Source organism: Peromyscus californicus, unplaced genomic scaffold (genome assembly GCF_007827085.1).
Source record: "Peromyscus californicus insignis strain IS unplaced genomic scaffold, ASM782708v3 Scaffold_15__1_contigs__length_86483966, whole genome shotgun sequence".
Lineage (NCBI taxonomy): Eukaryota > Metazoa > Chordata > Mammalia > Rodentia > Cricetidae > Peromyscus > Peromyscus californicus.
In genome coordinates this window covers 54,693,109-54,708,978 of record NW_026294447.1, presented here as the reverse complement: position 1 = coordinate 54,708,978, position 15,870 = coordinate 54,693,109, and the positions used below count along the sequence as shown (strand labels likewise).

Below are 15,870 nucleotides of genomic sequence, written 5' to 3'. Positions count from 1 at the left end.
AGGAATTGGTTCTCTTTTTCCACCATGTATGCTCTGGGCTCCAACTCAGGTTGCCATGGTTGGTGGCAGGTGCCTTTACTCACTGAACCATCTCTACTGTGTCTATTGTAATTTTTTAAATGAAGGCTTTTTATAGCTTTAATATAGTTATGGAGTGTTTAGTATGTGACACTCTCAAGGGCTGGATGATGTGATAGTGAAGTAAACAGTGACCTTTTTCTTACTTTTGTATTTTTGAAACGGGGTTTCTCTGTGTAACAGCCCTGGCTGTCCTGAAACTCACTTTGTAGACCAGGCTGGCCTTGAATTCACAGAGATCACCTGCCTCTGCCTCTTGAGTGTTGAGATTAAAGGCATGGTCCACCATGCCAGGCTTGATCCTTTTCTCATGAGAACTTAGTTTGTTTAGGAAGGTAGACAGCAACAAATTATTATTACCCTAGAGCCTTTTAATTTTACTTTAATAATTTTTTATTACTTTGGTACTTATATTTTATAAGTGTATGTGTGCATGTAATAAAAATTGACTTCAGTTCAAGAAGCACTAATTTGCAATTATTTGCCAAATGCTACAGTAGACACTAGATTATGACATTCTTTTTTTCTGACTGTATGCATGAAACTCACTGGTGAAAATCGAAAGCAGAATGGCTTTAAAGAGAAGAGAATCTCTTCAGAGTTAGTTCAAGTGGCTCCACTGTCAGCTCTAGAACCATTAAATCTCATAGGAATGCTCCTGAGGACTAGCAAAGAGAATGTCATCTGAGTCAGTGTGACCGAGCAGCTTGAGAATTTTCTCCTGCTGGTATAATAACTTCGAATTTTCACAGGAGTGAATTTCAGAGTTCCTCATCAATGTACAGGGGATTTTTGCCAAGTACAGAGAAGTCTGTATAAGTGTAAGCTATTTACTTATCTCACACTTAGAGAAATTGTACTGTAGCTTAATGGGTCCAGTGTAAATTCTTGAACTATTGACTCTATCTAGAACTCCTGTTTTCTTTTGATTTTACCCTTCAATACTGTAATACAGCCTTTAATTCACTATATTTAGGATGTTAATGTAGCTACAAAATTGGAGTAGTAAATTTGGTGTATGCAGAGAAGAGAGTCCCATCAAATCCAGTTTCTTAGTTTACTGACATTGACAGATCCCTGAAGTGCAAAGGATAAGTCATTGCCTTTGCATAATTGTGCAAGTTTTCCTGTGTCCTGCCCGGCCCGAGGTCGGGACAAATCTCTCTCACCTGCAGTCCTGTGGCTGGCCGCTTATAAAATAATCACTCAGAGGCTTAGTATTAATTACCAATTGCATGGCCTATAGCAGGCCTCTTGCTAGCTAGCTCTTATATCTTAAATTAACCCATTTTTATTAATCTGTGTTTTGCCACGTGTTCTGTGGCTTACCAATCTGCTGGCATGTTGTTCCTTGAGTGACAGACTGGCATCTCTCCAGACTCCACCTTTCTCTTTCCTGTCTCTCATCTTGGATTTCCTGCTTGTCTCTAAGCTGCCTTGCCATAGGCCAAAACAGCTTATTTATTAACCAGTGGGAACAACCTATACTCAGTGTACAGAAAGACACCCCCCAGCACAATTGAAAATGTTTTGATGTATTTTAATTGTTCACATAAATGACAAAACTCATATGCTCGCTGGAAAAATTCAGAGAGAAAAGACAAGGATTATGAAGCATCTTCCTTAAACCCAGTTTGTCTGAGGATGGAACTATGGCACTCAGGCTTCAAATTTAAGTTACTGGAATACTTAATACATAAACAAGCATTTCTGAATTTACGTTTTCTATTTTATATGAAGGACTTCATCAGGGTCAGGTATTCAAAAACCTTTTACAATGACTACCAAAAGACTTGAAGGCATTTTTTTTTTTTTTTTTTTTTTTTTTTTTGGTTTTTCGAGACAGGGTTTCTCTGTGTAGCTTTGCGCCTTTCCTGGAACTCACTTGGTAGCTCAGGCTGGCCTCGAACTCACAGAGATCCGCCTGGCTCTGCCTCCCGAGTGCTGGGATTAAAGGCGTGCGCCACCACCGCCCGGCTTGAAGGCATTTTTAATATGGCAAATGTAAAACATAATAGCAGGAAGACTCTTACTGGACAATTAGTTACTAGAGGCAATGGATTGGTGGTGAGATAGAAAAGGTTATTAGCTTGCTGAAAAAGTAATTGTAGTTTTGGATTTTTGCAATTTGCTGTTTGATAATGGAGTAATACACCCCCCTCCTGCCCCCGAGACAGGGTTTCTCTGTGTAGTTTTGGTGCCTGTCCTGGATCTCGCTCTGTAAACCAGGCTGGCCTCGAACTCACAGAGATCGGCCTGCCTCTGCCTCCCGAGTGCTGGGATTAAAGGCGTGTGCCACCACTGCCTGGCAGAGTAATGCATTCTTCTTAAATGGGGTTATGTTCTACTCATTTCAATGCTCCTTTTTTTGTGTGTTTTTTTTGAGACATGGTCTTTGTAGCCTTGACAGGCCTGGAACTAAGTAGACCAGGCTGGCTTTGAATTCACAGATATCCACCTGCTTCTGCCTCCTGAGTGCAGGCATAAAAGACATGAGCTGCCACACCTGGCTCAGTGTATATTTTTTGCTTTAATTTCTTGTTAATGACTCATGCTGCTTATTTTATTGTTTTATGCTATGTCGATAATGTTAGACAAAAAGCAAATTCTAGTGACTTTTTTATCTGAATTCAAAATGGGTAGGCATCTGGCCTGGGAAACTCTAGTGAGCACACTGCAGCAATGGTCCAAGACATTGTACAAAATAGACAGAGCCTTGAAGATGAGGAGCTCAGTGGCTGGCTGTCTACAGGAGAAGGTACCAGTAACTCAATGTAAATCAGGCAGTGGCCATTTGGCATTTGGAGCAAATTGGAACGGTGAAAAAGCCACTAAGTGGTGCCTCATGAACTGACCAAAAACTTTAAGTTCCCCTTTTTGTACTGTCGTCCTCTTTTGTTCTGCACAACCACAAACCATGTCTCCACTGGATTGTGACCTGCCATGGCAAGTGGATTGTATGTGACAGCCAGTGATGACACTTAAGTGGCTGGATGGAGAAGATGCTCCATAGCACTTCCTAAAGCCAAACTTGCACCAAAAATGTGGTGGTTACTGCTTGGTGTCTGGGTTCTGAGTCCTGGTGAAGCCCTGACATCTGAGGAGTGTGCTCAGCAAACCTATGAGACAGACCCAAACCTGAAGTGCCTACAGCTGGCATTGGTCAGCAGAAAGGACCCAGTTCTCCATGATGACGTCCAACTGCACATTATACAACCAGCGTTTTCAAAGGTTGAACACATTGGACTCCGGAGTTTGCCTTACCTGACCTCTCACCAGCTGATGGCCACTTCTTCAACCATTTCAGGAAACTCTTTGCTTCCACTACCAGCAGGGTGCAGATACTGCTCTCTAAGAGTCCTTTGAATCATGCAGCAGAGACTGAAAAAGTACTTACTTTTATATGTATGTGTGTGCAGTTGGCTTGTGCATGTCATGTTATACATGTGGCAGTCAGAGGACAGACACGTCGGCTGTCTCCTACTGGAAGGGTACATGAGTGTGCTGTGGCATACATGTGGAGGTCAGAGGACAGTTTAGGGTAGTGAGTTCTCTCCTTGTCCTTGGGATCAGACTCAAATTGTCAGGCTTTACTTACTGGCCTTGCAGTTCCTTTCACAGCAACCTGATAGAGGAGAAGGGGAGGAGGAGGAAGGAGAGTGTTTCCTGTATTGAGATTTGAGCGGCTGCATGGCGGTCAGAGAGTTCAGGAGGTCGTGGGATTAGAGGGTTGGCATTGGTAACTATTGGGAGCTGTCAGTGTGAGTGGTGCCTAAAGGAAGGACAGACAACTGTGCAGAGTGTGTGCAGTGTGGAGGGGGGGTAGAGAAACCAAGGCAGAGGATGACATTTACGTGAGCAGCATTTTAAGTGGTGATGGATTGGAAAGATGGTGACATGTCCCAGAAGCCATGGGAAGTTAGGATTGGAAAAAGTAGGGGAGTCCTGGGAGCTAGGATGGGATGAGGATTCACTAGTTGAGAACGAACGGGGGGTGGGGGGAGCTGGGAAGGAAGCTCACTTGGTAAAGTGCTCGACATGAAAGCGTGAGGACTGGAGTTTGGATATTTAGCAACTTGTAGGAAGCTGGGTACCATGATACCGTGTGGAGCTGGAGACAAGTGGATTCCTAGAGTTGCCTGCCCAGCTAGTCTAGCACAAGCACTGAGTTCTAGATCCAGTGAGAGACCTTGTCTCTAGAGGTGGGGAGTGACTGAGGAAGACAGAGGATGCCTGCCATTGACCTCTGGCCTTACAGGTGCACTCAGACACAATGGGCACATGCTTCTGTGTGTTCCCCAGGGAGAACATAGCACAGGCACTTCATACACACATGTGCAAATACTCTCCACTAAATAGTCATAATAAATAAGTGTCAATTTATTGGTTTAAAATTTTAATAAAAAAATCCTTGTTACCTTTAATCCTGACACTTGGGAGGCAGAGGTAGGCAGATCTCTTGAGTTTGAGGCTAGCCTGGTCTATAAAGAGAGAGTTCCAGGACATCCAGGGCTGTTAATGGAGGAACCCTGTCTTGAAAAACTTTTAAAAAAAGAATCCTTGCTTATGCATTCTTGGAAAGTCTTTAGGGTTCAGAAAAACCTCCTGAGGGAAGCTTTTCTATTAGTCAGGAATCTCTAAGAACAGAACTGATAAAACAAATCTATATGTGTGTGTGTGTGTGTGTGTGTGTGTATATATATATATATATATATATATATATAAAGGGAATTTATTAGAGTTGCTTACAGGCTGTGGTCTAGCTAGTCTGACAATGGCTGTCTACCAATAGAAAGTTAGAAAATCCAGTGTTATTCAGTTCACAAGGCTGGATGTCTCAGCTAGTCTTCAGTATACACTGGGATCCTGAAAACTAGGCTCTGTTGATGCTCACAGTGAGAGTGAGGACTAGCAGGCAAGGAGGAAAAGCTTCCTCCTTCCATATCCTTTACATGTGCTGTCAGAAGAAGGTGTGTCTGTGGAGGCCTGAAAGATGTTGGATCCTCTGGAACTGGAGTTTCAGATGGTTGTGAGCTGCCCTGTGGGTCCTGGAAACCAACCCTGGTGCTCTGGAACAGCAGCCAGTGCCCTTAGCTGCTCCTTTCTCCAGCCTGCTGTGGCTTTCTTTTTTTTCTTTTTTTTTTCTTTTTGGTTTTTTGGTTTTTCGAGACAGGGTTTCTCTGTGTAGCTTTGCGCCTTTCCTGGAACTCACTTGGTAGCTCAGGCTGGCCTCGAACTCACAGAGATCCGCCTGGCTCTGCCTCCCGAGTGCTGGGATTAAAGGCGTGCGCCACCACCGCCCGGCTTGAAGGCATTTTTAATATGGCAAATGTAAAACATAATAGCAGGAAGACTCTTACTGGACAATTAGTTACTAGAGGCAATGGATTGGTGGTGAGATAGAAAAGGTTATTAGCTTGCTGAAAAAGTAATTGTAGTTTTGGATTTTTGCAATTTGCTGTTTGATAATGGAGTAATACACCCCCCTCCTGCCCCCGAGACAGGGTTTCTCTGTGTAGTTTTGGTGCCTGTCCTGGATCTCGCTCTGTAAACCAGGCTGGCCTCGAACTCACAGAGATCGGCCTGCCTCTGCCTCCCGAGTGCTGGGATTAAAGGCGTGTGCCACCACTGCCTGGCAGAGTAATGCATTCTTCTTAAATGGGGTTATGTTCTACTCATTTCAATGCTCCTTTTTTTGTGTGTTTTTTTTGAGACATGGTCTTTGTAGCCTTGACAGGCCTGGAACTAAGTAGACCAGGCTGGCTTTGAATTCACAGATATCCACCTGCTTCTGCCTCCTGAGTGCAGGCATAAAAGACATGAGCTGCCACACCTGGCTCAGTGTATATTTTTTGCTTTAATTTCTTGTTAATGACTCATGCTGCTTATTTTATTGTTTTATGCTATGTATGTTTTATGCTATGTATGTGACAGCCAGTGATGACACTTAAGTGGCTGGATGGAGAAGATGCTCCATAGCACTTCCTAAAGCCAAACTTGCACCAAAAATGTGGTGGTTACTGCTTGGTGTCTGGGTTCTGAGTCCTGGTGAAGCCCTGACATCTGAGGAGTGTGCTCAGCAAACCTATGAGACAGACCCAAACCTGAAGTGCCTACAGCTGGCATTGGTCAGCAGAAAGGACCCAGTTCTCCATGATGACGTCCAACTGCACATTATACAACCAGCGTTTTCAAAGGTTGAACACATTGGACTCCGGAGTTTGCCTTACCTGACCTCTCACCAGCTGATGGCCACTTCTTCAACCATTTCAGGAAACTCTTTGCTTCCACTACCAGCAGGGTGCAGATACTGCTCTCTAAGAGTCCTTTGAATCATGCAGCAGAGACTGAAAAAGTACTTACTTTTATATGTATGTGTGTGCAGTTGGCTTGTGCATGTCATGTTATACATGTGGCAGTCAGAGGACAGACACGTCGGCTGTCTCCTACTGGAAGGGTACATGAGTGTGCTGTGGCATACATGTGGAGGTCAGAGGACAGTTTAGGGTAGTGAGTTCTCTCCTTGTCCTTGGGATCAGACTCAAATTGTCAGGCTTTACTTACTGGCCTTGCAGTTCCTTTCACAGCAACCTGATAGAGGAGAAGGGGAGGAGGAGGAAGGAGAGTGTTTCCTGTATTGAGATTTGAGCGGCTGCATGGCGGTCAGAGAGTTCAGGAGGTCGTGGGATTAGAGGGTTGGCATTGGTAACTATTGGGAGCTGTCAGTGTGAGTGGTGCCTAAAGGAAGGACAGACAACTGTGCAGAGTGTGTGCAGTGTGGAGGGGGGGTAGAGAAACCAAGGCAGAGGATGACATTTACGTGAGCAGCATTTTAAGTGGTGATGGATTGGAAAGATGGTGACATGTCCCAGAAGCCATGGGAAGTTAGGATTGGAAAAAGTAGGGGAGTCCTGGGAGCTAGGATGGGATGAGGATTCACTAGTTGAGAACGAACGGGGGGTGGGGGGAGCTGGGAAGGAAGCTCACTTGGTAAAGTGCTCGACATGAAAGCGTGAGGACTGGAGTTTGGATATTTAGCAACTTGTAGGAAGCTGGGTACCATGATACCGTGTGGAGCTGGAGACAAGTGGATTCCTAGAGTTGCCTGCCCAGCTAGTCTAGCACAAGCACTGAGTTCTAGATCCAGTGAGAGACCTTGTCTCTAGAGGTGGGGAGTGACTGAGGAAGACAGAGGATGCCTGCCATTGACCTCTGGCCTTACAGGTGCACTCAGACACAATGGGCACATGCTTCTGTGTGTTCCCCAGGGAGAACATAGCACAGGCACTTCATACACACATGTGCAAATACTCTCCACTAAATAGTCATAATAAATAAGTGTCAATTTATTGGTTTAAAATTTTAATAAAAAAATCCTTGTTACCTTTAATCCTGACACTTGGGAGGCAGAGGTAGGCAGATCTCTTGAGTTTGAGGCTAGCCTGGTCTATAAAGAGAGAGTTCCAGGACATCCAGGGCTGTTAATGGAGGAACCCTGTCTTGAAAAACTTTTAAAAAAAGAATCCTTGCTTATGCATTCTTGGAAAGTCTTTAGGGTTCAGAAAAACCTCCTGAGGGAAGCTTTTCTATTAGTCAGGAATCTCTAAGAACAGAACTGATAAAACAAATCTATATGTGTGTGTGTGTGTGTGTGTGTGTGTATATATATATATATATATATATATAAAGGGAATTTATTAGAGTTGCTTACAGGCTGTGGTCTAGCTAGTCTGACAATGGCTGTCTACCAATAGAAAGTTAGAAAATCCAGTGTTATTCAGTTCACAAGGCTGGATGTCTCAGCTAGTCTTCAGTATACACTGGGATCCTGAAAACTAGGCTCTGTTGATGCTCACAGTGAGAGTGAGGACTAGCAGGCAAGGAGGAAAAGCTTCCTCCTTCCATATCCTTTACATGTGCTGTCAGAAGAAGGTGTGTCTGTGGAGGCCTGAAAGATGTTGGATCCTCTGGAACTGGAGTTTCAGATGGTTGTGAGCTGCCCTGTGGGTCCTGGAAACCAACCCTGGTGCTCTGGAACAGCAGCCAGTGCCCTTAGCTGCTCCTTTCTCCAGCCTGCTGTGGCTTTCTTTTTTTTCTTTTTTTTTTCTTTTTGGTTTTTTGGTTTTTCGAGACAGGGTTTCTCTGTGTAGCTTTGCGCCTTTCCTGGGACTCACTTGGTAGCCCAGGCTGGCCTCGAACTCACAGAGATCCGCCTGGCTCTGCCTCCCGAGTGCTGGGATTAAAGGCGTGCGCCACCACCGCCCGGCATTGCTGTGGCTTTCTTAAGTCTCCAGTGCTCCGCACATTTGTGAGCATATTCACAACATTGAAACAGTTGACATTCTGTGTTTTTATTTGTGCAATTTCAGAATGGACTTGGTTTTTCTCTCTAGTGTCTCAATGAAATCCTGGAGTCAGCAGACGCACCTTTAGAAGTCACCGAAGGATTCATTCAGTCAATTTCCCTGTCGGTTCCATGGGGCTCCTTGCTGCAGGATAATTGTGCACTGGAAGTGAGAGGACTAGAGATGGTCTTCCGTCCTAGACCTCGTGTAGGTAGGTGTGTTACACAGGCCTGTTCTGTTTGTTTCAGCCTGGACCCCAGGAAGGCTGAAAAGCCAACCCAACTGTAAAAAATGGAGCATTGGATTTATGACTTTGAACTGGATTTGTGAAATTGTTCATTTGATAAAATCAGAAGGTTTAGCACTTTGTAAGATGTATGTGAGTATACCTTTAGAGCGGTTCCCTCCTTATTCAAACTCCAGAACACTAATGTATAGATAATATGCTATTATTTCCAGTTATCTGAGGTGACTTCTATTTTAAAGATTAAAAATACTGTGTTTTCAAATGAGGAAGACTATTCAAAGATTCATGGAGAAATGTTGGAAGGGTATAGGTTTAGGTTTTTTTAAATTAAAGTTTTTGTAACTTTAAATTATGTATATGTGAGGGAGGGGGTTGGGTATGTGTGCACATGAGTGTATGTGCCTGTGGAGGTTAGAAGCATCAGATCCCCCTGGAACTAGAGTTATAAGCAGTTGTGAGCTACCTGATGTGGGTGCTGGGAACTGAACTCAGGTCCTCTGTAAGAGTAGTCCAGGCTCTTAACTGCTGACCTCTCCAGCCTCAAGGACTGGATTGAAGGGAGTTTCATCAGTGAAGTCTGAAACAACTATAGTGTTGAAGAATAATGACAGTAAGTGACCAGATCACTAAATTTAAAACTTACCACATCTACAGGGTGATGGTGGTGCACACCTTTAATCCTAGCCCTTGGGAGGCAGAGGCAGAGGCAGGCGGATCTCTGTGAGTTCCAGGCCAGCCTGGTTGACAGAGTGAGTTCTAGGACAGCCAGGGCTATACAGTGAAACCTGTCTCAAAAAACCAACCCCCTCCCCCAAAAAAACAAAAACAAAAACAAAAAAACTACCACTAACCAACAAAAATACTTCACCACATCCATGTTGATAATAGTTCTGTAAGGTGGGCTTGGATAAGGGGATGTGCTTCTCAACTATAGAATGTAACCCAGCAAAATGGATAGAAATGATCAGTCTAGGTAAATGCTGTGTAGATATGTGTGTATATATAACCCAAGTATTTTCCTGGAAAACGAAAGTTTACATGATACTTCATAGAGCTATAGCGATCTATTTTGAAAATAGAAATGCTCTAAATATTTCATTTATTTATTAGTATTTATTTTATTTTGAGGCAGTCTCACTATGCAGCCCAGGCTGGCCCTGAGCCCATGATCTTCCTGCCTCAGCCTCCTGAGTGTTGGAATTGTAGCGGTATTTCACCATACCTGGAAGCAATCTGGTATGTGTGTGTGTGCATGAATTTTAAAGCCAGAGAACATCCTCTGGTGGTGTTTTTAGATTCTGTGTACCTAATGTTTTGGAGACAGGGTCTGTTAGTCTGGACTTACGTAGGCTAGGCTGGTGGGCCAGAGAGTCCCAGGGGTCTGCATGTTTCTATTCCTTGGCATGAGGATCACCATATTACATTTTTTTTTTTTTTTAATGCACAGACTTAGGTCCTCAAGCTTGCAAAGCAAGAACTTTACTGACTGAACCTATCATCCCAGCTCGCTGATAATTTAATTTATAAGAACATTGTAAAATCTAGCCAGGTATGGCAACACATACATACCTGTGATTCCAGCTGTGATGCAAATTTGAGGCTAGCTTAAAAGTACATAAGATTCTATCTTAAAACACAAATGACAACAAAAATGATTTTATCATCATCATTATTGTTGTTATTATTAGGATTTTTTTTTTTTTAAGGGCAGGAGAGGCCAAGGCCTATGGAATTATTAGTGTTTATTGAGGCAGGATCTCATTATGTAGGTTTGGCTGTCCTAGAACTCACACAAATCCTCCTGCCTCTGCCTCCCTAGTATTGGGATTAAAGGCCTGAGCCTCCAGTCCTGGCTCTGATTCCATCTTTTTTTTTTGGGTGGGGGGGCGGTTTCAAGACAGGGTTTCTCTGTGTAACTTTGTGCCTTTCCTGGAACTCACTCTGTAGCCCAGGCTGGCCTCGAACTTACAGAGATCCACCTGCCTCTGCCTCCCAGGTGCTGGGATTAAAGGTGTGTGCCACCACCGCCCGGCTCTGATTATATCTTTTAACCGTGGTGGGTAATACTCCCTTTGGAAGTTGAGCTTTGAAATATTTTCCCCTTTAAAACAGCCTATTAAAAGGGCCTTTAGTTCCATTTGGAAGGCAGTAATTGTAGTAATGTGTCAGTTTGCTCTGACTGTGTAAGGAGGTAGGATTTCCTCAGCAGGAGAAGTCTGGGAAGAGTTCTTTCGGTTCCTGTGTCCAGTCCTCTGGGGACACCCTTTTAGTCCACCTGCATTTGGACTGACTCTGCAGCTGGTGTCATCTGCTGCTGCTGGATTTCCTGGTGATACCTCTGTATTCATCCTTGACAGTCATCTTTCATCTCTCCTAATGTGTGGTAAACTGTCTTAAGTGTGTAACTCATAATTTATTTTTCTATCTCTGTAGTTGGTTAGCAGACTTCAGCTCCCAGTCCCAGTTAGTGTGCCACCTGTTTTCATCAAGTCACCTTTTATTGAAACATACGCACGCTGTTGATTTACTCTCTGTACTTGCTTTGGCCTTCAGAGAGCTGCACAAGTGTGACAGAGCACATAGCTCACAAAGCCTAATACCCACTGCCTGAGCCTTTACAGAGGATGATGGTTGGTGCCTGCTCTGTGCTGTCCAGCAGGGTGCCGTATGCCTGCTAGGTTTTTGTTGAATGAATATCTGAATTAAAATTGGATAAAAATAAAACTTGAAATAACAATATGTTGCAGAGCTTTTATATCCTGTATTTTTATTGTTGTTCTGTTACTGTAAGGTAGTTCTTAAGTGTCCAGTGTAATTTCTCACAGGTAACATCATAACGTTGAAAATTACCATAAACATAATATTTTAAGAAGTGCCTTTAATATAACAGATTATTTGTACTCTCTGCAGCAACCGGGTCTGAGCCTATGTATTGGTCCAGCTTCATGACCAGCAGTATGCAGCTGGCAAAGGAGTGTCTTAGCCAGAAGCTGACAGATGAGCAAGGAGAAGCATCCCAGCCTTTCGAAGGTCTGGAAAAGTTTGCGGAAACCATTGAAACAGGTTTGCATCCTGAAGCATCTTCCCAGCCCAGGCTCTATGTGCTGTTCTGGGGCCTGAGACCATTCTGTTGTGGTGATTTTTAAAAGGATTACTGTTTTCACTTCAGTACTTCAGAACCCAGGCTGTTTTAAACATTCCATCCAGTTTGATTGCATACTTTTGTTCCTGGGTTTTCCTTGTTTAGTTTTTTATGCTCGTAGGAGGATCAGGCTAGAAAGCTATGGTGTCCCAAGTGTCTGTTGTGATGTAACTTGGGGACATGCTTATGGGGCACAGCGTGTTTTACAAAATTCAGACTCTGGGGATTTAAAAGGAAAGAAATCTGCCTTTGTAATTTTCTTATCAGACTAGGAATGATTTCTTTACTGAGAGTGGATGGGCAAGCAGCAGTGACGAAGCACTTGCCCAGCGTGAAGGAGGCCCCGGCTTGGTCCCCAGGAGCCTGAAAGGGGAGGAGGAAGTGGGGTGGAGACAAGTTCTTACTTGGTGTACTGGGACTTTCCCTTGATGACTGCTTGTTTGTTCTAGTACTAAGAAGAGTGAAAGTCACTTTTATAGATACTGTGTTAAGAATTGAACATGTGCCAGAAAATTCCAAAACTGGAGCTGCACTTGAAATCCGAGTAGAGAGGTAAGATTTTTTTGTCTGGAAACTCATGACCTCACTCTGATTCTGATATTACACTTCGACAAGGGGCATACTAAATTAATATATTGCATACTTTCAGAGTAAAGTACTGCTCTCTGAGTTATCCTCTCATCCCATTACTGAAACTGTAAGCACCAGTTGGCGTGTAATTATATCCAGTGCTGTGTTGAGCTTGCCTAAGCAGTTTTCTTAGTTAATTTGAGTGCCACTGTGTTAAGGCTCTTTCACAGAGTGCCCACTGCTCCCATGTGCGCAGTGCAGTGTTTGGGTGCATTTGGTAATGTGAAAGACTCAATTCATGGTGCTGGGTTGGGGTATTTCTTCAGTGAAAAAGGATGATGATGGTGTTTCTTTTGAGGATTTTGTGAGGATGTTTTTAAGGTTAAATATCTAATGATGATTTATTTAAGTCAAACATGTTGCTTTTATTTTTTATGTATATTCACTGGAGCTGTAACACAGTATTGATTTGAGGTAGTTATTGCTTAGCCACGGCCATGTTATATGGCCTCCCAACGGAAATGTACGTGGTTTGGTGGCTAAAAGCATTTCCTGCTCTTCCAGAGGACCTGAGTTCAGTTCCCAGCACTCATGTTGAGCAGTTCACAGTGGCCTACAGCTCCAGTTCCATGGGATCCAGTGCCCTCTTCTATCCCTGCTGGGCACCTGCATACATGTGGCATACACTCACAGATACAATACCCATACACATAAATGAAAATTAAAAAACAATGTACAACTGGGCGGTGGTGGCACATGCCTTTAATCTCAGCACTCGGGAGGCAGAGCCAGGCGGATCTCTGTGAGTTCAGGGCCAGCCTGGCTCCAAAGCTACACAGAGAAACCCTGTCTCGAAAAACCAAACCAACCAACCAACCAAACAAACAAACAAAAAAACCAATGTACATTGACTACCAAAGACCCTTTATGTGTGCATCTATTTGAGGCCTTTCCCAAGGTTTGTACAGATATTTTTGTGGTTTCAGTCTGTAACAAAGATAAACCCATGAGTAAAATAGTTGTCGTTACAGACCATTGGAGTTAGGGTGCATTATATTGGGTGGTATAATAAAACAGTGACATCCAATTAGAACCATGTTAAATATCTCATTAAACTGGAGGTTACTAACACAGGAATTCATGACAAAGTTATTCATAGTTCTGACTTGACAAATGGGGTCTTACTGTGGTTCTTTGCTGGTAATCCTAGCACTTGGGAGGAGGAGGAGGCAAGAGAGGGTTGGGAAGTTTGTGAGGGAGATAAGGATTGTCCCCTTGGGTTAACCATATGAAGTTATTAACCATATGAAATTGAAGAGCCCTGTGAAGTTCTCTTTCTTAGATTTTAGGTCTCTTTCCTTTTGAAAATTTTACTTTACTTATTTAAATATTTAGTGCAGTGATACTGACATATGTTATAGACATCAAATGTTCTTATGTTAATTATAATAGTGAGTTTTATTATATTTTCATGCACACACATAATGTATTTTAACATGTGCAAGTGCACATGCGCATGTATACCCACACATAGGCACACATTTACACAATTATTATCTCTGCTGTCTGTTCCCACTCTTTCTAATCCCCCTTTTTCTTTTTTTCTTTTCTTTTTCAAAACAGGGTTTCTCTGTAGCTTTGGATCCTGTCCTGGAACTCATTCTGTAGACTATGCTGGCCTCGAACTCACAGAGATCTGCCTGCCTCCTGAGTTCTTGGATTAAAGGTGTGTGTCACCACCACTGGCCTAATCAATCTTTTTATTCCCAATTAAATGTAATTCTTTTGCTAGGCAGTGGTGATGCATACCTTTAATCCCAGCACAGTGGAGGCAGGCAGATTATCTGTGAATTCAAGGCCAGCCTGAATTGGAGAAGTTCCATGATATCCAGGGCTACACAGAGAAACCCTGTCTCAAAACAAAACAAACAAAAGTCTTCTGAGACAGACTCTCATGTAGCTCAGACTGCCCTTGAACTCTTGGTCCTCCTGCCTCTACCTTCTCTATGCTGGACTGCAGGACATAGTCTTAGGGGTGCCAGCACTGCTTCCTTTAAAAAAACTGTTGCAAGTATGTTTCCCTGGACTTGTGTCCAAACGTCCTTTTGTACCTTTCAGAACCGTGTACTGTGATGAAACTGCTGACGAGTCCTCAGGAGTCAATGTGCATCAGCCCACAGCTTTTGCTCACAAATTGCTGCAGCTCTCTGGAGTGTCTCTCTTCTGGGATGAGTTTTCTGCTTCAGCAAAATCTTCCCCAGTGTGTTCAACTGCACCAGTGGTAAGAAAATTGAAACACAATCCCCCGGACAGTGGTGGAGGTGTTGTTCAGTTGGTAGAGGGCTAGCCTAGCGTACATGAAGTGCTAAGTCTTATCACCACCCTTGGGAGGTAAGAGTGGGAGAATCAGAGATTCAAGGGCATCCTCAGATAGTGAGTTCAGGCCGGCCAGGTATATGTATACACAGAGACTCTTGTCTCAAAAAACCAAACAAAAAACCAGTCCAACAAAACAACCCAAAACATGGTCACGATTTTTACAAGTTTTAAACAAAGACTTTCAACCAGGTATGGAAGTACAGCACTTGAGAAGCTGAGCAGGAGGGCAGCCTGAGCTACTAGTGAGTCTCTATCTAGGAAGAAAGAACCCAGGAATTGTTAAGTTTTCTTGAATACAGTATTCATTGAGTCTCCCCATCTGGTTTAGCAAATCTGGTTAATGTAAATATTCAGCTAATGTAGCTGAGACTAGCCCCAAACCCCTAAAGCTTTGCCTGGCCTGCTGGCCTGCTGCTCATTAGTTAATGGAGAAATGTTTTCTACATATCTGTAGTTAGAATGAGGTGTTAACATCTGGGGGAGCTAATCCCAGTGGTCAAGCCTCTGGGCATGCTTGTGAGGATTCTCTAGATTAGGTGGACAGGCCTTCACTCAGTGTGGGTGATGTCATTCAGTGGGCTGGGTCTCAGACCACATAAGGAAGAGAGACTGAGCTGGAGCCTGCCCTCTGACTGTGGGTGCGGTGTGAGCAGCTGGCCCCTGCCGCCTTGCCTTCCCACCCTGGTGGGATGTGTGCCTGCACCTGAGCCGGAAGAAACCCTCCCTTCCTTAAGGTGCTGCTGCTTGCCAGGTGCTTTGTCACAGCCAGTAGAGAAGGGGCTCGTGCAGGAGCTCGTCCCTTCACATGAAGGAGCGTGTCACCTTCCGTGACTAATGGCTCTGTTAGTGAGCATGTCATGGGAAGCATACCTTAGGTGTTTTCTGTTATCAAGAGTTCTTATTCTTGGGTTTGGATACATGGCTCAATGGTTAAGAGCACTGACTGTTCTTCCAGAGGATGCAGGTTCAATTCCAGACACAACAATCTGTAATTCCAGCTCTAACGGATCCGATGCCCTCTCCTGGCCTCCAGGGACACATGTCATGCACAGACATGGATGCCCGTAAAATACTCATACATTAAAAAAATAATAGCCGGGCGGTGGTGG

At 43.8% G+C, this 15,870-nt stretch overlaps 1 protein-coding gene across 4 annotated transcripts in view; it reads left to right on the top strand.

Moving 5' to 3' along the window:
* Atg2b (autophagy related 2B) overlaps positions 1-15,870 on the top strand; it is a 70,108-nt gene that overhangs the window by 3,781 nt on the left and 50,457 nt on the right. For 2 of the 4 annotated variants that reach the window (XM_052738892.1, XM_052738891.1), the window contains exons 2-5: positions 8,472-8,634; positions 11,581-11,733; positions 12,262-12,364; positions 14,501-14,663. In XM_052738892.1, coding sequence (XP_052594852.1) covers positions 8,472-8,634; positions 11,581-11,733; positions 12,262-12,364; positions 14,501-14,663 — 582 coding nt within the window. Of the gene's footprint in view, positions 1-8,471; positions 8,635-11,580; positions 11,734-12,261; positions 12,365-14,500; positions 14,664-15,870 lie in introns of those variants that run through there. The other 2 variants (XM_052738894.1, XM_052738895.1) reach the window with 1 other exon arrangement.